Source organism: Scyliorhinus torazame, chromosome 3, assembly GCF_047496885.1.
Source record: "Scyliorhinus torazame isolate Kashiwa2021f chromosome 3, sScyTor2.1, whole genome shotgun sequence".
In the NCBI taxonomy this organism is placed as follows: domain Eukaryota; kingdom Metazoa; phylum Chordata; class Chondrichthyes; order Carcharhiniformes; family Scyliorhinidae; genus Scyliorhinus; species Scyliorhinus torazame.
The window spans coordinates 189,823,164-189,845,786 of record NC_092709.1 but is presented as its reverse complement, the minus strand read 5'-3'; the positions used below and the strand labels follow the sequence as shown (position 1 = coordinate 189,845,786).

General features: G+C 48.2%; 1 protein-coding gene across 11 annotated transcripts in view; it reads right to left on the bottom strand.

Moving 5' to 3' along the window:
• Positions 1-22,623, bottom strand: part of LOC140408856 (LIM and calponin homology domains-containing protein 1-like) — a 566,047-nt gene that overhangs the window by 251,959 nt on the left and 291,465 nt on the right. For all 11 annotated transcript variants that reach the window (XM_072496648.1, XM_072496651.1, XM_072496649.1 and 8 more), the window contains exon 4: positions 4,632-4,738. In XM_072496648.1, coding sequence (XP_072352749.1) covers positions 4,632-4,738 — 107 coding nt within the window. The remainder of the gene's footprint in view (positions 1-4,631; positions 4,739-22,623) is intronic.

Sequence of the window (22,623 nt, the reverse complement as noted above, 5' to 3'; positions counted from 1 at the left end):
CACTGTAGTGTCATTCTTAATCCTTGTGCTCAAGCCATGGAGTGTGAATTCAACCCACATCCTCTGTCACAGGGGAAAATGTATACCAACTGAGCCACAATTTACATTCCAGCCAATGTCATTTTGCACAGTTGAACACACATCCTGAAGCAAAAAGAATGTCTAACGACTGGTATTTAACGGGATCATCAACTCCAGGTTAGTTGCTTTTTTTCTCGCTGTTGCTCGAACTCTACAAGTGTTTGTGTTTTCCACGGCTGTTTCAATTTGCAAAAGTCTACAAGGAGTGGGTGGCGGGTGCTGAAGGAAATTTACTGACTTTAAGGCTTCTGTACATATCCAGTTGCTCACAGGCATGGGTATACTAATAAGTATTCTCCTTGGAACACAACATGACTTGGAGAATGAACCATGCAGAGCAGGACAAGCTTCTGGAAGAGGGAGGAGATGAAAGAGAGCGAGAAGGACTCTCAACAGGAGGCCATATCCACCAAGGGTGTTCATGTAACAATTCCTCTCACTGAATCTCAATGAAGACCAGGGTGTGACTGATGTCTGTGCTTCAGTCAGTACATCTTCAGTGAAATCTGTCACTAACTGTAGCCATAATCTCAGAGCAGGATAAGGACCGGATTCTCAGTGGCCGCAAACATGACTAGTGCAATAAACTTGTATTCGGCTGTCGCTGTCCAGAGTCATGTTGAAGGTGTTTGGAACATCTCCCAGTTTGCTGCCTGGTGCTCTGTAAGGGAAGTCACGGAGGCTTCTATTTAATGAGAGATGAATACATTTGTTTCTCTCTTACCAGTGTGACAAATGGAGGATTTTAAGAATATTGGATTCCAAGTATTGGACAAAGTTAACGGTTAAAAGCGTGGGCGTCAAGGTAGCATAGTGGTTAGCACTGTTGCTTCACAGCGCCAGGGACCCGGGTTCGATTCCAGATTTGGGTCACTGTCTGTGCAGAGTCTGCACATTCTCCCCGTTTCTGCGTGAGTTTCCTCCGGGTGCTCCGGTTTCCTCCCACAAATCCCAAAAGACGTGCTGTTAGGTGATTTGGACATTCTGAATTCTCCCTCTATGTATCCAAACAGGCTTCGAAGTGTGGCGACTTGGGGATTTTCACAGTAACTTCATTGCAGTGTTAATGTAAACCTAATTGTGACACTAATAAAGATTATTATTACTATCGCGTGGTCATGTTTTTTAAAAGAATCCTGTTTTGCAGGGCCTGGGAGCTTTGAGGAGCCAGTAGATGAAATTGACCAGAGAAATGTGTTTTCAGTTTGGGCTAATGCACTGTGGTTTGACTGGGGAAGTCCCTGGGGGGGTAAATGTGCTTTCAGTCTGGAAACAATGTCCAATGTCCTGGCAGCAATCACAGTGGCAATCTGTTGTGCCAGTTGCATTTAGCCACCACAGGAAACCAAAGAGTGGGTGCTGGGTAACAAGGGCTTCTGCTTTTGACACCACTGATGATTTGGTGTGCAGCCCACACACAAGTGCACATCATATATAAAATGAAAGCCATGCTGACACAAAATGTGATACAGCAGTCCTCTGGCATCCTAAAACAACACTTCTGCTACCTATTCTGCTCTGGAGAAATCCTGCACCATGCAGCAGCATGGATATCGAGGTTCATGATGGTCGGCTGCATCTTGCACACATTTGTCCTCATGAGGACGCAGCCCTTGCTACCAAGCAGCTGAAGAACAGGTGCATGAGGTGGAGAAGGAACAGGCAGGCAGGCGGTAACTCAGATTGTCTTTTCGACTGAGCAACCTGAGAACAAGCTATCCGACTGCAGTTATCAAAACCTCATATCTTCAACTACCAGTAACTACTTTGCCTCCCCTCACATCACAATATGCGCTTGGCCACAATGCTAAAATAAAGCCACTACAAAATAAGCTTCCAAACTAAATTTATAAATGAATTAATGCACTATTCCTTAGTGCCTGTCTTCTTAGTGCATTTGCTTATCCCAGTGCCCCAAAACAATGTTACGCCAGTGGTTGCAGGATGATTGGCAGAAGGCTGCTGACTTTCAGTGGGGACTGCAGCTGGAAGGTGACCACAAGCCACTCTGGATCCTATGGGCCCAGCTGCAGACAGCACCATCTCAGCATGGGAGGCAGCAGTCTGGGAGAGATAGCCTAAGTATCAGGCAATAGGAAGGACACTGACAGAGTGGCAGTGATGGGAACATGAATGTTCTAATTTTGAGAGAGGATAGCAGGATCATGCTCCATAGAGTCACTGCCACTCCCATGGAATGGTGCCTCAGCAATCCAGTGATCTACTGGAGGACAAATTGCTGGACTGCTGTAGTGCTCTGCAAGCACTGTAATCCACAGCCATGGTGACATCAGTCTGAGCTTCCACTGCAGCACCCAGATACTGGGTAGGTGCTCTGTGTGCTGCAATGGGATCTGCAACATTAGCTATTAATTGTTGCATTAGGTACGGAGTTGGCTACACTTTCACACAGGGAATGATGGACTCCAAGCTCTGCGCAAAGCCCTGTGCCATGTTGGTGGCCTACTCCTCCATGCTTCTCGGCATTGACTGCTGGCTTTCTGACCGGCCTTCCATTGTAACAAGTATTTCTCTGCATACCCATCAGCCTTTTTCTATACACAGCCCCAAGAAGTCCACATCTGAATCCTTTGAAACAGAACTCATGTGCAATCCCATCCTCTGGCAAGTTGGCACCTGGGCCATCCTTTCCCTCAGCTCTGGCTGTAGCCCACTCATGCCCACTGTCTCACTATGTGGATTCTGCTTCTAAACTATCCATTAAGATATGTGCAGGGTCAGTGACTGAGCTGGCCACTGTGAGTGTGAAGTCAAATGATGATGCGGTGTCCTCATCATCAATGTCCTGCCTCGACAGTTGGATTTCTTCGACACTTGAGAGGAAATGGGATGTGAGAAAGCGGATTAGACATGAGGATACTGTCACCTTTGGTGGTTTCAGCCCCACCGCTGGTCACAGCTTTGTTAGTAGGTATACCAATAGTGGCCAGTGTTGTGTCCTCACACCTGATCCATTGGTCAGCTATATGTGAAAGCTGTGGGATGTGGGTCTGAGACTTACAGTGATGTGTGAGAGTGAGGTGAAGTTATGAGTCATTAATATGGATTGGTGACAGGTGAATGATGGGCATTTTTGATTTGAATAGTAGCTGAGGCTAATGATGCAGTTGGTAGGACATGGCAGTTGAAGATGCATTCACTGACCTTAACCACTCATGAGAGGTCACTGAACTTCTTGCTGCGCTGCATTGAGGTCTTCGGGGCTTGTATCCTGGCATTGACTGCCAGGGCTATCTGCTCCCACTGCCTTTTGTCTGTGTGCCCTGGCAATTCCTTCCCTTCTGCAGATATCAGGCATGCCTCCTCCTTTCCACCTCCTCCACCAAACCTCTATTACAGCAACTGAAAAGCTTGGAGCCCCCCCTCTCCTCCGATGTGCCATTCCTCACTCTTTCCCAAGTCAGATTTTCTTCAACCATGACTCCCAACACCTACTCCAGCCCTTTAAGAGGTGCAGGCAAGCTTTAAGCAGTGCAAGTCAATTTTACACAGTGCTAGCCTCTCACAATATTGACCCCCAGAAAATGAATAGCACAGTTACCACTTTCTGAGCTATCTGATTTAGGCTCCAATATATTTTGTGAGTAAAAAGGTATAGGCCGGGATTCACTGAGCCCGCGCCGGGTCGGAGAATCGGCGGGAGGGGGGGCGCGCGAGAATCCCGCCACGCCGCTGCGACGCCGGGCCGCTGATTCTCCGGTCGCCTGAGACGGCCGTGGCACGGCCACCGGGGCGCCGTTCGGGGGCCGTTGAAAGCGGCCCCCGCGACGATTCTCCGCGCTCGATGGGCCGCATTCTGGCTGTGGGGGCCGTCCTGGTGGGGGGGGCGGGGGAATCCAACTCCGGGGGGGGGGCCTCCAAGGTGGCCAGGTCTGCGATCGGGGGCTCATTCCGGGGGGGGGGGGCTTATGTTCCTTCGCACCGGGCCCCTGTAGGGTTCCGCCATGTTGCCCGGGGGCCGGTGCGGAGACGGCAACCACGCCCATGCGCCGGCGTGTAGACGGCCGTGGCGTGCATGCGCGGACCCACACCGGCCGAGGCGCGCATGCGCGGACCCGCACCGGCCGTGTAGGCGCCGGTGCAGCGCACAGCACTCCGGCACCATTCTACCCCCGAAGAAGAGGAGAATTACTGGGCCTGGAGGCCCATTGATGCCGGCGTCGCTCACGCGGTTTTGACGCCGGCATCAACAATTGGTCGCTATATCGGTGAATTCCGGCCATAATGTGCTGCAAACAAAATGAGATGTTGTTACATACAGGCTGAGGATCAATAGATCAGGGGAGGAAATGGCTGCTTACCACCATCCTGCACAGAGCTGGTTTGATTGCAGCCAAAATTGGGTATGGTAAGTATGTGCATCTATCAGGATATTTGTGAGTATAATTATTTTATTGTATGCAAATAATCTAAAATTATGTATTGCCAGAACTGAAAATGAATTGAAAGGAACTCACTTTGAAATCCTTTCACAATTTGCATCAGCTATTTTCTATATATTTACAACAACTGGTTATTTTTTTACTTACTTGATTGTAGCTCTGTTGGTCACATCTTGAAGATCACCGGGGTCAAAAAGTTGTGATCCCTTAAGTCCAAGTTCTTCACATGCTCTCAGAAACAATGTAATGTTGTCCTGTTAGAGATATAAACACATTGATATGATCAGGTTGATTGACTGTATCAGTGCTTTCCATGCAAGTGCAGTGATATTTATGATTTCATTGTCTTATACTGTCTGTTATTTTATAGCCTATATTGCTGCTGTATTCCTGCACAGCTCAAATGAAAGGAGTCAAATGATATTTTATCCTGCAGATTTGTCATATAATATTTAATCATCATGGCTCCTTATTTGTCTGAATGGGTAATTCTCAGCCCACAGAACTTTAGGAACTTGAGGTAGGTAGTGGGATCCAGAGTGAGGATTTGTCTCCTTCTCTGCCACCTCTTTCCCTCATTGTTAAGGCGAGTGAGCGTGATGCAGCATGATAGCCAAGTTGCCACCATTCTGAACGATTGGCAGCAAGCTCCTCCCAGTCATTAATGTCAATGCTGCCGCACTCCCAAGAGAGTTTCTGAGTGTTTTTTGAAGTGTTTTCTTTGTCCTCCCCTGGCCATAGTGCCGTACAGTACCTTTCAGAAACAAAACTTAGTAGTTGACATGGGCTGGAGCATTGAGCATAAGAATTGGCAAGTCATGTGCAGCTGTACAGAACCTTAGTTTGGCCACATTTGGAATATTGCATACAATTCTGGTCGCCACACTATAGGGATGTGGAGGTTTTGGAGAGGGTGCAGAAGAGGTTTACCAGGATGTTGCCTTGTCTGGAGAGTATCAGCTATGCAGAGAGGTTGAATAAACTCAAATTGTTTTCACTGGAATGGAGGAGGCTGAGAGGTGACCCGATAGAGGTTTCCAAAATTATGAGTGGCATGGACAGAGTGGATAGTCAGATGCTTTTTTTCCCAGGGTGGAAAAGTCAGATGCTAAAGATTTAAGGTGCAAGGGGGAAAGTTTAGAGGAGATGTGCAAAGCAACCTTTTTACACAGAGGTGGTGGAAGCAGGTATGATAGCGGAGTTTAAGAGATATCTTGACGAAGGAATAGAGGGATTCAGACCCCAGAGGTGCAGAAAGTTTAGTTTAGACATGGTTGGCACAGGCCTGGAGGGCCGAAGGGCCTGTCCCTGTGTTGTACTGTTCTTTGCTCTTGACACGTTCACATGATGTTCTTATTTTAACATATGTCATCGAATCATTACAGCAGAAAAGGAGACTATTCTGCCTTCAAGCTCTCTGCAGTCAGAGCATTCCAGTCAGTCCATTTCCCCACTCTATCCACATAATCAAGTAAAAGTATTTCCCTCATGTGACCATCCAATTTCCTTTGAAATCATTGATTACCTCTGTCTCCACCCCCTTTGTGGATGAGTTCCAGGTCATTATAAATTTCCAATCAGAAAAATACAATTGATTTGATCCTGAGACCACTGCACTTTTACAAGAAAACACAATATTCCGTGGAATATAACACCTCCGGGTGTCCTGCCAGCTCACTTATTTTTTATATTTAACAACCTGCACAGGTTTTTATCCTTAACCCTGATTTACTGAGCTCGATACATTCAATCCCTATTCCTTGGCATCCCTCCCACAATAGTTGCTCCTATCATTTGTGGTCATGTGTCACTCTTGATTATTCATTTGCAATTTATAAAAGACGTTTTGCAATCTATTTCCAAGTAACACTATCAATATGGTATCCCATGCTGGGAAAACTGGACAGGGGCAGACCTTGATTGTGCACTTGTCTTATTATTGCTGTAGGGGACATCATAAATATTTCAGCACTGTGGAAATTGGGTTAAGTCAAGCTGTTCACAAATCATACTAACAGTTCAAACAAAGAAGCAACCTATCCTTTGTAACATTATGAAAATAAATTTATAGAAATGTTTATCACCTACAGAAAATGTTGCTGAATAACTTCCTTAAAACAAGGCAGATTTTGCCAGCAGGGATTCAATGGGCCAAATGTCCTCCTTCGGTGCCATTATGATTCTAGGGGCTGGGCTTCATGGAGATGGCTGGGTCCCCACCCTGGAAACCTTGAGGAGGAGGGGGGGAGCTCTGATGTTTACTGGGGTCTTGCAAAGGACGTATCCTCACCCTCCTTCACTGGTCACCAGCCCAAGCAGTGAAATATACCAGGCTTCACACTTGGAATGGGCTTCACCCTTTGCAACTTAAATCCCAGTGGTGACAAAACAAAATAAACTTGCGAGCCTATAGGGATAGAGTGGGGAAATGGACTGACTGGATTACTCAACAGAGAGCCAGGATGGAATCGATGGCTGAATTGCTATTAATTGGTTCTTTAGAGCCCCAACTAGTCATGGGTGGGCAGGCCTCCAGGTAATATTGCAGCTGAGTAGTGGGGGGGGGGGGAGGGGGGGGGGGGATATTTGCCATAGAACCCGAACAGGAGAGACAACAGGAACACACGGTAGAGTAGAAATGAATGACTGGTTTATTACGGTATACACAAAATAACAACTCCTCTCCCCGAACGGCCACCCTCCCTGACCTGCATCCAGGTCAAGGTTTTTATGCTGAGTAGTTTCCCCTTGTTAAGGGAAAATCCTTCCCCCAATTATCGGGGGAGTTCATACACAGCTGTGTAAGGGGAAAATGGAATGGAGCACTGTCCTTGGTCCTCAAAGGGGTCATAACAGTTGCCAGGCATGGAGCCTTTGGCATCGCGCCAATCTTATGACCCATCCCCCTGCCTGCTGACCCTCCTAAGGATCTTAAAATCCAGCCCTATAACTCTATGATTTTAAGCTAGTACTGTGCTGTCATTACTGCCACATATAGTTTTGCCGATTATAATTGTGCACATATTAGTACATAGGTGGAGTGGAGCCATTTCAAGTCACAGAGGAGGAGTAGTTAATACGTTGAACAGCATAGTTTACCCACTGTAGGTGTTATTTTACAGTTGGTGTAAAATTAAATAATAAAATTACAAACAAAAAACTGGAGTATTAGCACACAGGGCTAAATCGCTGGCTTTTAAAAAGCAGACCAAGGCAGGCCAGCAGCATGGTTCGATTCCCTTACCAGCCTCCCCGAACAGGTGCCGGAATGTGGCGACTAGGGGCTTTTCACAGTAACTTCATTTGAAGCCTACTTGTGACAATAAGCGATTTTCATTTCATTTCCTAAGCTCCCTACATCTTTTCAGAGAGACGGTCATTCCTCTGTGGCCTAACTAAATCCTGGCATCTCAGAAGCAGCTGATGAAAGAAGAAAGACACCATAGTCCCAGAGGACCCGAGGCTGCTTTCCCCTTTAAGGGGGAGAACTGGATGGTGGCAATTTAACCTGAGGGTCACCACAGGTCGGGCAAGGGGCAAGATTGAGAAGGCGGGGCCTTCAAAATTAGCTTGTTGGCATTCCTCCGCAGTGGAGCCAACTGAGCTAACCGATCCCTGCCAACAAAAATATCCAATTCAGTCATTTGGTTCAATCTAATTACAATCCTGTAAGATTACTGGAGTAATGCCAGAGAAAAGTGTCTCATCTACTAAACGAAACTTCCTAAACACTCGTCCACTGATAAAGAATGCTTGGTCCGTCCCCTCTTTTGCACATAAACACTGTTATAATTGAATTGTTTCAGCATAATCTTTCAACCGGTGCCCGATAGAAAACAGAAGGCTTCAAACACAGCAATGTATTGTGGGCATCACAAAGGGGCTGCACATGGAGATATTCAGGTCCTGTGTTTTTGTACTTAAGGCTTAAGGAGGCTGTGTTTTACTGACATTATTGTCCAAGCTGAAAACGAAATCCTTTGTGTCCCTGTGGTTCTGGTTTAGCGATGAATGATCATATTGTGTGCACTGCAGCTAGGTGGAGCTCAATGTCTTCAGATAAACAGCACACGGCTGCCAATGTCTGGCCAAGGCTGTAACTAAGGTTTGGCTCCCAGACACAAGAAGAAAAATAATTCTGCTGCCAAAGAAATTGCAATCCTGTACACTGTTTGACCCCGACTAAAATACAAACCAACTTCTCTCTTTGTTTGCTTTAAGGTGCTGAACTCCTTCATGCATAACTGAACACACTTTTCAAAGTCCAGGCTCTTTAAAGTTTACTCCAAAATGAAATATACATCTGTGGTAAAATCAAGTACAAAATCCATAGACACCCTGAGCTTATTTCCTGAAAAATTAGATCCAAATATAATAAAAACTTTTTTCTTATCATTTGATTTCCAGTATTAATTCTTGGAAGTTTCAATTGCACAGTTTGTCAATTAATATTGTAAATATTAAGTTTGTCTTTCCACTGTTGTAGAGTGATTTTATAATTTAAAAGAAACAGATAAATGCTGCCTTTAAAATAGCACAGATTTGGTTTTGATGCAAACAACTTTCAGATGTTAGCATCACCAACAGCAATTTCTCCAGCCAAGGCAGTCCTGTAAACAAATTATTCAATGTCCTATGAATTACAGCTCCTGGTCTTAATACAATCCTGACCATGACGTTTAATGTTGAGGAATATAATGCTACCACAGGGCACATCAGTTACAGGACATTACAAAGCAATAATAGGTATGCTTTCAATGCATGTGATGGTTACATTACTGACGCTGAAGCATGCAACATGGCCTGTATGCTCTCGTCAATGGCACATCCATCACAATCACAGAAAACAACTCACAACTACACACAGGTTATTGATTCAAGCCCTCATAAGAACTGCAGAATATCATCTCAGTTAGCACTTTGGTACAGCATTGAGTGAGTGCCACATTGGGCGAAATTCTCCCGAAATGGCGCGATGTCCGCCGACTGGCCCCCCAGGATCCCGGAGCCCACCCACGCCGCCTTGTCCCACCGTTCAAAAGGTGGTTTAATCCACGCCGGCGGGACAGGCAATTTATCGGTGGGACTTCGGCCCATCCGGGCCGGAGAATCCAGCGGGGGGGCCCGCCAACCGGCGCGGCCCGATTCCCGCCCCCGCCGAATATCCGGTGCCGGAGACTTGGGCAACCGGCGGGGGCGGGATTCACGGCGGCCAACGGCCATTCTCCGACCCGCTGGGGGGTCGGAGAATGACGCCCATTGTTAGAGCTGAGACCTTTTGGATAAGACTTTAAACAGAGGGTCTAACCTTGACATTCAATGGCATTACCATCGCTGAATCCCCCACAATCAACATCCTGGGGGTTACCATTAATCAGAAACTGAATTGAGCCAGCCATAGTGATACTGTGGCTACGAGGGCAGGTCAAAGGCTAGGAATCCTGTGACAAGTAATTCACCTCCTGACCCCCCCAAAGATTGTCCACCATTTACAAGTCACAAGACAGGAGTGTAATGGAATACTCTCCACTTGCCTGGATGAGTGCAGCTCCAACAACACTCAAGAAGCTGAACACTATCCAGGACAAAGAAGCCAGCTTGATTGTTCCTCCTTCAACAAACATTCAAACCCTCCACCACCGACGAACAGTGGCAGCCATGTGTACCATCTACACGATGCACTGCAGTAACTCACCAAGGTTCCTTCGACAGCACCTTCCAAACCCATGATCACTACCATCTAGAAGGACAAGAGCAGCAGATACCTGGGAACTCTACCATCTGGCGGTTCCCCTCTAATTCACTCACCACCCTGACTTGGAAATATATCACCGTTCCTTCGCTGTCGTTGGGACAATATCCTGGAACTCCTTCCCTAACAGCACAGTGGGTGTACCTACACCTGAAAGACTGCAGCGGTTCAAGAAGGCAACTCACCACCACCTTCTGAAGGGCAACTAGTGATGGGCAATAAATGCTGGCCTTACCAGCGACACCCAAATCCCGTAAAAAATGAATTAAACAAAAATATCTAAATGCCTGCTCAACTGAGCAATAAAGATCATTGTTTGAAGAAGAGTGGATTCTCCCCAGGTCTTTGCCAACATTCCTGCCTCAACCAACACCAACAATAAAACTATCCCGTCATCCATTCATTTCTTGTTCATGATCTTATTGCGTGTAAACTGGCTGCTGCATTTCCGAATGTGACTCCGGTGAGTGGGCTTCCATTAGTTTAAAAATGTGTTGGGACATCTCAGAATGTGATAAGTTCTTTCTCAAACAGTGTTTGCAACTATGTATCCTATTGTATGTGAGAATGCATGGCAATTGCAGAAATTGTTAACGGTCCCCATGTGAGGATTCTAAAATGGTTTGTTTTGGTTTGAAGACAACTATGGGAAATTGAAAGGGAATAACCTATCACTGATTTATTAAAAGTTCATCTTCACAGATGGCTGACCTTCTGAGGGAGAGAAATTAGATAAAAATGAAATGAGCCACATCTCACCCATAATTTACAGCATGCATTCACAATCTTTGCTATGGCTATGGAACCCAAGCAGCTCCCCTTCCGTTTGGTGCATGTCTTTGTGTACAGTGAAGTGCAATAGGAAACAGAGTACAAAAATGTTTGAGCTTTGGCAGAGCTACAACGTAACACCCTCTGATCTGGCCAAACATCTGAATTTTGCTTCAACACCTTCAAGGTATATTTAAGAAGAATCCTGGGGACTGGAAGCACAGATCGAGGTAGAAGAAGTGGTGAAAGGAATTAGGAGCATGCAGGCGGGAAAGGCCCCGGGACCGGATGGATTCCCAGTCGAATTCTATAGAAAATATGTGGACTTGCTCGCCCCGGTACTGACGAGGACCTTTAATGAGGCAAAGGAAAGGGGACAACTGCCCCCGACTATGTCTGAAGCAACGATATCGCTTCTCTTAAAGAAGGAAAAGGACCCGCTACAATGCGGGTCCTATAGACCTATTTCCCTCCTAAATGTAGATGCCAAGGTCCTGGCCAAGGTAATGGCAATGAGAATAGAGGAATGTGTCCCGGGGGTGGTCCACGAGGACCAAACTGGGTTTGTGAAGGGGAGACAGCTGAACACGAATATACGGAGGTTGTTAGGGGTAATGATGATGGCCCCATCAGAGGGAGAAACGGAGATAGTAGTGGCGATGGATGCCGAGAAAGCATTTGATAGAGTGGAGTGGGATTATTTGTGGGAGGTGTTGAGGAGATTTGGTTTTGGAGAGGGGTATGTTAGATGGGTGCAGCTGTTGTATAGGGCCCCAGTGGCGAGCGTGGTCACGAATGGACGGGGATCTGCATATTTTCGGCTCCATAGAGGGACAAGGCAGGGATGCCCTCTGTCCCCATTATTGTTTGCACTGGCGATTGAGCCCCTGGCGATAGCGTTGAGGGGTTCCAAGAAGTGGAGGGGAGTACTTAGGGGAGGAGAAGAGCACCGGGTATCTTTGTATGCAGACGATTTGCTACTATACGTGGCGGACCCGGCGGAGGGGATGCCAGAAATAATCCGGATACTTGGGGAGTTTGGGGATTTTTCAGGGTATAAATTGAACATGGGGAAAAGTGAGTTGTTTGTGGTGCATCCAGGGGAGCAGAGTAGAGAAATAGAGGACCTACCGTTGAGGAAGGTAACAAGGGACTTTCGTTACCTGGGGATCCAGATAGCTAAGAATTGGGGCACATTGCATAGGTTAAATTTAACGCGGTTGGTGGAACAGATGGAGGAGGATTTCAAGAGATGGGATATGGTATCCCTGTCAATGGCAGGGAGGGTGCAGGCGGTTAAGATGGTGGTCCTCCCGAGATTCCTCTTTATGTTTCAGTGCCTCCCGGTGGTGATCACGAAGGCTTTTTTTAAAAGGATTGAAAAGAGCATCATGGGTTTTGTGTGGGCCGGGAAGACCCCAAGAGTGAGGAAGGGATTCTTACAGCGTAGCAGGGATAGGGGGGGGCTGGCACTACCGAGCCTAAGTGAGTATTATTGGGCCGCTAATATTTCAATGGTGAGTAAGTGGATGGGAGAGGAGGAGGGAGCGGCGTGGAAGAGATTAGAGAGGGCGTCCTGTAGGGGGACTAGCCTACAGGCTATGGTGACAGCCCCATTGCCGTTCTCACCGAGGAACTACACCACAAGCCCGGTGGTGGTGGCTACACTGGAGATTTGGGGACAGTGGAGACGGCATAGGGGAAAGACTGGAGCCTTGGGGGGGTCCCCGATAAGAAACAACCATAGGTTTGCCCCGGGGGGAATGGATGGGGGATATGGAATGTGGCAAAGAGCAGGAATAACGCAACTGAAAGATCTGTTTGTGGATGGGAAGTTCGCGAGTCTGGGAGCGCTGACCGAGAAATATGGGTTGCCCCAAGGGAATGCATTCAGGTATATGCAACTGAGGGCTTTTGCGAGGCAACAGGTGAGGGAATTCCCGCAGCTCCCGACACAAGAGGTGCAGGACAGAGTGATCTCAAAGACATGGGTGGGGGATGGTAAGGTGTCAGATATATATAGGGAAATGAGGGACGAAGGGGAGACTATGGTAGATGAACTAAAAGGGAAATGGGAAGAAGAGCTGGGGGAGGAGATCGAGGAGGGGCTGTGGGCAGATGCCCTAAGCAGGGTAAACTCGCCGTCCTCGTGTGCCAGGCTAAGCCTGATTCAGTTTAAGGTATTACACAGGGCACATATGACTGGAGCACGGCTCAGTAAATTTTTTGGGGTGGAGGATAGGTGTGCGAGGTGCTCGAGAAGCCCAGCGAATCATACCCATATGTTTTGGTCATGCCCGGCACTACAGGGGTTTTGGATGGGGGTGACAAAGGTGCTTTCAAAAGTAGTAGGAGTCCGGGTCGAACCAAGCTAGGGGTTGGCTATATTTGGGGTTGCACAAGAGCCGGGAGTGCAGGAGGCGAGAGAGGCCGATGTTTTGGCCTTTGCGTCCCTAGTAGCCCGGCGCAGGATATTGCTAATGTGGAAAGAAGCCAAGCCCCCGGGGGTGGAGACCTGGATAAATGACATGGCGGGGTTTATAAAGCTAGAGCGGATTAAGTTCGTCCTAAGGGGGTCGGCTCAAGGGTTCACCAGGCGGTGGCAACCGTTCGTCGAATACCTCGCAGAAAGATAGACGGAATGGGAAAAAGAAGGCAGCAGTAGCAGCCCAGGATCGGGGGGGGGGGGGGGGGGGGGGGGGGGGGGAGGAACCAGAAGGACTCTCAGAGTTGTTAATATATACTGTATAGTATGTATAGGTCGTTGCTACAGATAATTATATATTGGACTGTTAAATTATATTTTTGGAGAGTGTTACTTGTGACAAGGCAGTTGCCAATTAGGGCTAGTTTTCATTTTTGTTATTTATTATTTATTCATTTTTTTGTTTATAAAATAGGTCATTGTTATTTGTGTTGTTATAATATTGTGTAAAGGATGCACAATGTACTGTGTTGGTTGACCAAAAATTTTCAATAAAATATTTAATTAAAAAAAAAGAAGAATCCTGGGGCGAAATTCTCCGGAAATGGTGCGATGTCCGCCGACTGGCGCCCAAAACGGCGCAAATCAGACGGGCATCGCGCCGCCCCAAAGGTGCGGAATGCTCCGCATCTTTGGGGGCCGAGCCCCAACATTGAGGGGCTAGGCCGGCGCCGGACGAATTTCCGCCCCGCCAGCTGGTGGAAAAGGCCTTTGGTGCCCCGCCAGCTGGCGCGGAAATGACATCTCCGGGCGGCGCATGCGCGGGAGCATTAGCGGCCGCTGACGACATTTCCACGCATGCACAGTGGAGGGAGTCTCTTCTGCCTCCGCCATGGTGGAGACCGTGGCAGAGGCGGAAGGGAAAGAGTGCCCCCACGGCACAGGCCCGCCCGCGGATCGGTGGGCCCCGATCGCGGGCCAGGCCACCGTGGGGGCACCCTCCGGGGCCAGATCGCCCCGCGACCCCCCCAGGATCCCGGAGCCCGCCCGCGCCGCCTTGTCCCGCCGGTAATGTAGATGATTTAATTTACGCCGGCGGGACAGGCATTTTAGTGGCGGGACTTCGGCCCATTTGGGCCGGAGAATCAAGCGGGGGGGCCCGCCAACCGGCGCGGCGCGATTCCCGCCCCCGCTGAATATCCGGTGCCGGAGACTACGGCAACCAGCGGGGGCAGGATTCACGCCAGCCCCCGGCGATTCTCCGACCCGGCGGGGGTCGGAGAATTTCGCCCCAGATGTCCGCATGTGCTTAATTATATCACACTTCTAAATGGCTGTTTCAAAGAAGCCTAAGTCAAAGGAGGGTATTGTTGCTCCTTAAGAAGCAATTTGTTATGTCTCCAAATTTTCACCCCCAAAATGCCTGCCATTGGTAATGCCCCTAATCAGCAAATCAAGACAAATTAATGATGGGGTTGATTTTTACAGTATTCCATTCATGAACTGGTACATGATAAACAAAAGAATGCCAGAGAGATCATCAGGTACCAGAAATGAAGTGAGGCCACCTGCCCATTTTGCCCACAACTATATCTTCAAATCTATGCATATTTACCTGGTAACAATCAAGTGAATCCAATCCTACAGGAACCAAATTAGTAGGGAGTCAACTGCAGATTTATATTGCCTACTGCAAGGACACCTGCACCATGGGAACAACAGTGCAAGCAGCGTTTAAGGTCACCCTGCACTCAACGTTTCATTTTTCACTACAGCTTTCAGTCTGTAGCTTTCAGACCATCATAGGGGTTATCACAGTATTAGCTAATGTTCCAGCCAAACAGGTGACAGAAACATTCATCAGCATGTCCAGCACTTTCATTTCTTTTCTCAGTGAGTAACACCAGCAACATGACAGAGCCACCATCCATCACAGTGCTGCTCCAAAGGCACCTCTCGTGTTGGGTGTTCTGCTGCACAAATGATCCAACACGGCTGTAGATGGTAAAACTCTGTTTTATTGTCTAAACAATGGTAACAACTAACTACTGGCTTGGGTACGTGCTTCACCAGCTAACCTGATGGGGGCCTGATGGGATTTATCCAAGGATTCTCTGGGAGGCCAGGGAAGAGATTGCTGGACCTTTGGCTTTGATTGTTATGTCATCATTGGCTACAGGAATAGTGCCAGAGGACTGGAGGATAGCAAATGTGGTCCCTTTGTTCAAAAAGGGGAGCAGGGTGGGTGAGTAAATTTGCAGACGATACTAAAGTCGGTGGTGTTGTCGACAGTGTGGAAGGATGTAGCAGGTTACAGAGGGATATAGATAAGCTGCAGAGCTGGGCTGCGAGGTGGCAAATGGAGTTTAATGTAGAGAAGTGTGAGGTGATTCACTTTGGAAGGAATAACAGGAATGTGGAATAGTTGGCTAATGGTAAAGTTCTTGGAAGTGTGGATGAGCAGAGGGATCTAGGTGTCCATGTACATAGATCCCTGAAAGTTGCCACCCAGGTTGATAGGGTTGTGAAGAAGGCCTATGGAGTGTTGGCCTTTATTGGTAGAGGGATTGAGTTCCGGAGTCAGGAGGTCATGTTGCAGCTGTACAAAACTCTGGTACGGCCGCATTTGGAGTATTGCGTACAGTTCTGGTCACCGCATTATAGGAAGGACGTGGAGGCTTTGGAGCGGGTGCAGAGGAGATTTACCAGGATGTTGCCTGGTATGGAGGGAAAATCTTATGAGGAAAGGCTGATGGACTTGAGGTTGTTTTCGTTAGAGAGAAGAAGGTTAAGAGGAGACTTAATAGAGGCATACAAAATGATCAGGGGGTTAGATAGGGTGGACTGTGAGAGCCTTCTCCCGCGGATGGAAATGGTTGGCACGAGGGGACATAGCTTTAAACTGAGGGGTAATAGATATAGGACAGAGGTCAGAGGTAGGTTCTTTACGCAAAGAGTAGTGAGGCCGTGGAATGCCCTACCTGCAACAGTAGTGAACTCGCCAACATTGAGGGCATTTAAAAGTTTATTGGATAAACATATGGATGATAATGGCATAGTGTAGGTTAGATGGCTCTTGTTTTGGTGCAACATCGTGGGCCGAAGGGCCTGTACTGCGCTGTATCGTTCTATGTTCTATGTTCTAACCTGTGGACCCAGCCCTATCACTATCTTAGTGAGGCACTCAGCACATGGACTATGTCTGAGTGGCACGCTGTGAGCTCTGTGCTCTGAGCTATCTCCTGGTAGAATGAGCGGGAACTGTGGTATTCCCTGTTTTATAGTGCGTGTGCTCTCACTGGTGATTGGCTGCGATGTTATGTGTGTGCTGGTTGGTCAAACTGCCTGTCCATCAGTGTGTGTGTGATTGCACCATGATATGCTGATGTGGATATCATGACAGCACCTTGCACCGTAACCAATCAGTACAACCGTCATACACACTCTGCCTGCTAGGCTGAGTCAAGATGGAATGAACTGAAGCTGTCTTTCTGTGTAAAGGTAATCTCAGTGAAGTTCTTTGTGTAGCAGTGTACTGCAAACGGCAGGATGCCAGGTTCTCCAACAGCAGGCTGCAAAGATCCAGACATATAAAAATTAAGGATCACCATCATCTTGACAGCCACAGGCAACATAGTCTTTGCCTTGCTTTCAGGTTTCAGTTCTGGTTGTAGTACGTGTCCATTTTCACTCGCAATTTCTTCAGCGAAGCAAAATCTGCCTCATGTATGGTCCTCGCTGAAGTTGAAGCAAGTGATTTTTTTCCCCCTAGTGTCTCTCGGAGTATGATTTTCTGTTGGGAGCCCTTCTTCCCTTCCACCTCCTCTCCATTCCTGCAGCTTGTCCTTACATGCATGGCCTCTCTTCATTCCCCCAGTCATGCCCAGTTCCTCAAGGTAAGGACAACCACCCAGGCCTCCCACATCTGGGAGAAACTTGCTTCAGCACAAGTCTTTAAATTAACCACAAATAGTATCCCCAAAAAATGTACCTGTGCACTTCTGAATATCTGGACAGGTTATAGGAATGCTCCAGAAACACAAAATTTCACTAATAGCTCGCTTAATCCAGCAACAGGTTGTTCATAACACCTTTAAATTGTATTGGTAGAGCGGGGCACAATGGTGTCCTTTATGCCATTTGATTTCATGTTCAAGACTAAGACAGGGCATAGACTGAAATATGGCATTCAAAAATGGTAGCACTGGCACAAAATCAGTTTTGAACACTGATTAATGTCATAATTTACCTCTCTGCATGCTGCCTGTGGTTGGTAGCTGTGTGCGCACCAGGTGCCATTTGGCACACTTCCCAGCAGCAGTGTGCGTGCAAATCTTAGAGGTCATTATCAAGCATTAGGAAGTCATGTGGAACACCTAAAAACTGGCTCTTACTACCTTCCCAGAACAGACCCCACCATTGGCTAGAAAACTGGACCGAAACCCCAATATTTAATTTTATTTTGGATAGTGCGGAAAGAATACTTCGCTCCAGGACTGATTGCAGCAAGACATAGAGTTTAGGTATTTGAAATCAAAACGTTATTATTAACACACTATTAAACTCTTTAACATCAGACCCCAAAGTAGCTTGCAATTACCTCTTAAACAATACTACTCAATACAGTAAATACAATACCCTTAATTTAAAGGCCTTAAAGGGCAGTACGGTAGTATAGTGGTTAGCACAGTTGCTTCACAGCTCCAGAGTTCCAGGTACAATTCCCGGCTTGGGTCACTGTCTGTGCGGAGTCTGCACGTCCTCCCCGTGTCTGCGTGGGTTTCATCCTGGTGCTCCGGTTTCCTCCCACAGTCCAAAGATGTGCAGGTTAGGTGGATTGGCCATGATAAATTGCCCTTAGTGTCCAAAAAAAAGGGTTAGGTGTGGTTACTGGGTTTGAGTGGAAGTGTGGGGTTAAATAATAATAATAACCTTTTATTGTAACAAGTATGAAGTTAAGGTGAAAATAGGGTGCTCTTTCCAAAGGCCAGTGCAGACTCAATGGGCTAAATGGCCTCCTTCTGCACTGTAAATTCTATGGAAATTTCTATCTCTATTCCTAATTAAACAACAAGAAAAGAAAAATATACAGCTCTCAATCCATCCCATATCCCAATGGCACAGACAAATCCGTGCTTTCCAGAGCAAATTTGGCTCCTGTTAAAACCCCTGCAGACTTTGCTGGATGTCTTCAAAAAGTGTTTTCAACTGGTTTGTTTCAGCTTTCCCTTTGTCCTCAGACAAGTCTGCTCTGCTTTAAATAATATTACTTTTTTTTTTAACTATCCGACTGTGAGAGCAAAAGACTTTACTTGTGGTCTAAGGGTAGCCAGATCAGAACTCAACTCAAAATGTTTTCTCAAAATGTCTGAAAAACCTAGCGCCACCCAGCAATGACATCATCTCCCCAAGATGAAAACAAATTAACTCCACAGGCTGAAAACGCACTGGGCTGGATTCTCCATCCCGATGCCCGGATCCCGTTCCCCAATGGGATGGAGAATTGGACATTGGGGCAAAATCGAGGTCCATGCCGCGCGCCAGAGGGAACATGCAAATGAATGCAAATGGGTCTTAATAACACATTTACATCCATTTAGTGGGCCTGGCACCCTATGCTCTGACCCTCCAAGATTATCCGGTCATTGTGGCCGAGAATCACATGGGCGTGGACCACTTGTGGTTTCCGCCAGGGTGGGACTTGCGTGGTGGATCTCGCAGTGGGCCAAGCAGGTAGCCCCGTCCCCCCAAGGAGTTACCCCCTTGGCCGACGGCGAGGTCCACCACGCCAGGGCCACTCTGGTAGCGACCATCTGAGCCCAACCGAGGGCTAACCCCCCCCACGCAACCCCCCCTCCCACCATGCACAGGCTGTGCACACCCCTCTACCAGAACACCACCACCTCCCCGGGGCCGTAAGAATTGGCACTGACCCCTCAGCGATTCAGGACCGGTGATGGCTAGCAGCGCCGCCTGGTGAAACCGCCGGCTCCCGCACTGAAAACGGCCTGAGAATGGCCGGATCCCTGGCCGCGCATGCACAAGGTGACGATCTGCAGAGCTCGTGCCGTACAACATGGCGCCGGCCGTGCGCGGAGCCGACATGCCATCTACGGCCCACAGCCCACCCCCTGGCTACCTCCCACCAGTCCCGCAGCCCTCACAGAAGCCCCCCGGCCAGCGGCATGGATCCTGGCCACATGTGGCGGTACTGAACACAGTCCGCAGCTGCCACGCCGGGTTCCCGACTGCTGAGACCACACGTGTCCCGCACGATCGGGAACTCAGCCCATCGGGGGCGGAGCATCGTGGGAGGGGCTGCCGATGATGTGCCAACGCCCTTGCAACGGCGCAAGGTATGCAACGTGATGACACAATTTCTTGGGAGGCGGAGGATGGATACCGGCGCCGGCCTCAATTTGGGCGACGGAGCGGAGAATCCAGTTTCATAAGAAGAACATAAGAACTAGGAGCAGGAGTAGGCCATCTGGCCCCTCGAGCCTGCTCCACCATTCAATGAGATCATGGCTGCTCTTTTGTGGACTCAGCTCCACTTTCCGGCCCGAACACCATAACCCTTAATCCCTTTATTCTTCAAAAAACTATCTATCTTTATCTTAAAAACATTTAATGAAGGAGCCTCTACTGCTTCACTGGGCAAGCCATGAAATCGGGACCGGCGCCGGTTCTGCGATTCTCCGCCCCCGAAAAGTGGCCAACCCGGGGAGTACGCCACGCCGAGTATCCACCACCTGAGGCCATTAGCTGAGGCCCACCGCGCTATTCCCCGTCCCCGACTGGTCGAATTCCCGAAGGCGTATTTCTAATGTGGTCTTGCCGTTCGGGAAACTTGTGAGGCCATTCGCCACAGTCAGGGGAGGGCCGATCGGGGGGCAGGGAGTCCTCATTCGTGACTGGGGTTTTTTGTGTGGGCGGTCCGGGTCAGTGGGGGCATTCTGGCTAAGTTTGCCGATGATACAAAGATAGGTGGAGGGGCAGGTAGTATGGAGGACGTAGGGAGGCTGCAGAAAGATTTAGACAGTTTAGGAGAGTTTAGGAGAGTGGTCCAAGAAATAGCGCTCCGAAAGCTAGTGACATCGAAACAAACCTGTGCAGTTTACGAACATGGAAAAAAGGCTTGTTAGCAGGTCAGCTCCGGAGGGAAGCAGCGGCAAGGTTAATTGTGCAGATGAGGGATAGGGCAGGGAAGTTGGTGGTGGCGCCTCTTTCTCCTCCTGGACTCCCGGGTCCTCCGAAACCCCCAAAATTGCCACCTCCGGACTCGTTGCTACCCTAGTTTTCAATACCTGGGACATGACATCCGCGAATTCCTGCCAGTACCCCCTTAGTTTAGGACACGCTCAGAACATGTGTACATGGTTCGCTGGTCCTCTGGCACATCTAGCACATTTGTCCTCCAGCCCAAAGAATTTGCTCATCCAGGCCACCGTCATTTGGGCCCAATGTACGACCTTGAACTGGATCAGACTGAGCCTGGTGCATGCCGCGGTCGTGTTTACTCTACTCAAAGCGTCTGCCCATATGCCATCCTCTATCTCCCCCCCCGAGCTCCTCCTCCCACTTAACCTTCAGTTCTTCGGTCTGTATCTCATCTGCTCCCATTAGTTCTTTATAAATGTCGGAGACTCTCCCCTCTCTCACCTCTCCTCTGGAAACTACCCTGTCCTGGATCCCCCTTGGTGGGAGGCGTGGGAAGGATGGTACCAATCTGCGTAAGAAATCCCGCACCTGCAAGTAACTGAAATCATTCCCTCTCGCAAGCCCGAACTTCTCCTCCAACACCCTCATGCTCGGGAAGCTCCCTTCCAGGAACAGATCGCCCATCCTCGCAATCCCCGCCCTCCGCCATAATTGGAACCCACCATCCATGTTCCCCGGGGCAAATCGGTGGTGACCGCAGATTGGGGACCAAACCGATGCTTTCACTTCCCCTATATGCCTCCTCCACTGGCGGATCCTGATAGGTCGCAGAGCAATCTCTCCACCCAGTGCCCTGGCATGGCGGGGGGATCTGTTGGGATTCTTGACTCTTGAGAAGGTTAAGTTTGAACTGAGGGGAAGGATGGAGGGGTTCTACAATTCATGGGCATTATTCAATATGCACTTTCAAGAACTGGATAACATTGAACATTAGTTGGGGGGGAGGGGGGCAGTGGGTGTTAATGGTGGCCATAGGTGATTTTTAATTCCTTTTTGTCAGTTGTTTATGTGAACATGTGGGCGAATGTTTTGGGTTTGGTGGGAGGATGGGATCGTTGTTATCGATATGGGGATTGACATACTTGTTACTGATTATTGTTTATTACTGATTTTTATTACTGATTATTGTTTGTGGGTGTAAATTTGGGAGAAAATGCAAAAAAGGAGAATAAATAATTTTAAAAAAAATTTATGTCTGCACCGACTCTCAAAATGACCAGGCACCTAGTACGAATCCCTTGCCTTCTCCCCATGCATATTCCAACTTTTTGGATAACAGTCTAATTCTCTTTTGTATGCAATGATTGAACCAGCCTCCATTTCACTCTCAGGCAGTGCATTCAAGATCCCAAATACTCGCTGAGTAAAAACATTTTCTCAAGTCACTTTTGGTTCTTTTTCTTCTTCATCTTAATCTCTTTTGTCATCCAGACAGCTCTGGATTTGCCTGTCCTGCCTCTTCCCTTTGTGGTAATACACCTAGACTGTGTTCTAACTATCACTTCACTGAAGTTGTTCCGTTACTGTTTTTCCTGTTGACCTATGTATCCAATTTATTCGACCCAGATCCGTTCTCACCCCATTGAAGTTGGCTTTCCCTCAGTGATTTATTCCTACTCTGGATTGCTCTGTGGGTTAAGGCCCTTGGACCTATGAAAATGGCATCTGTTTGAACTGTGCGCAAAGTTCAAATGTCCTTTTCCTGGGAAAAATAGGACCTGCTGGACGTGGGGGCAGGACTTCTGCGTGTGGGTTACGCTTGCCATTTTAAAAGTTTTGCAGAGTCTTACTGACTCCACAAAAATCCGGCCCTTGGATACCATGGGCCCACCATGGGCCTCCCCTTAGGGTGAGGAACCACCAGGCCTCACCCTAAGGACCTGTCACACGTGAGTTGTTGAGATTTCTAAGTGTGGTGGCGAACGGGAATTGCCGCAAGCTTCCCAGCGCTCAGCCCAGCGAGGCCGGCA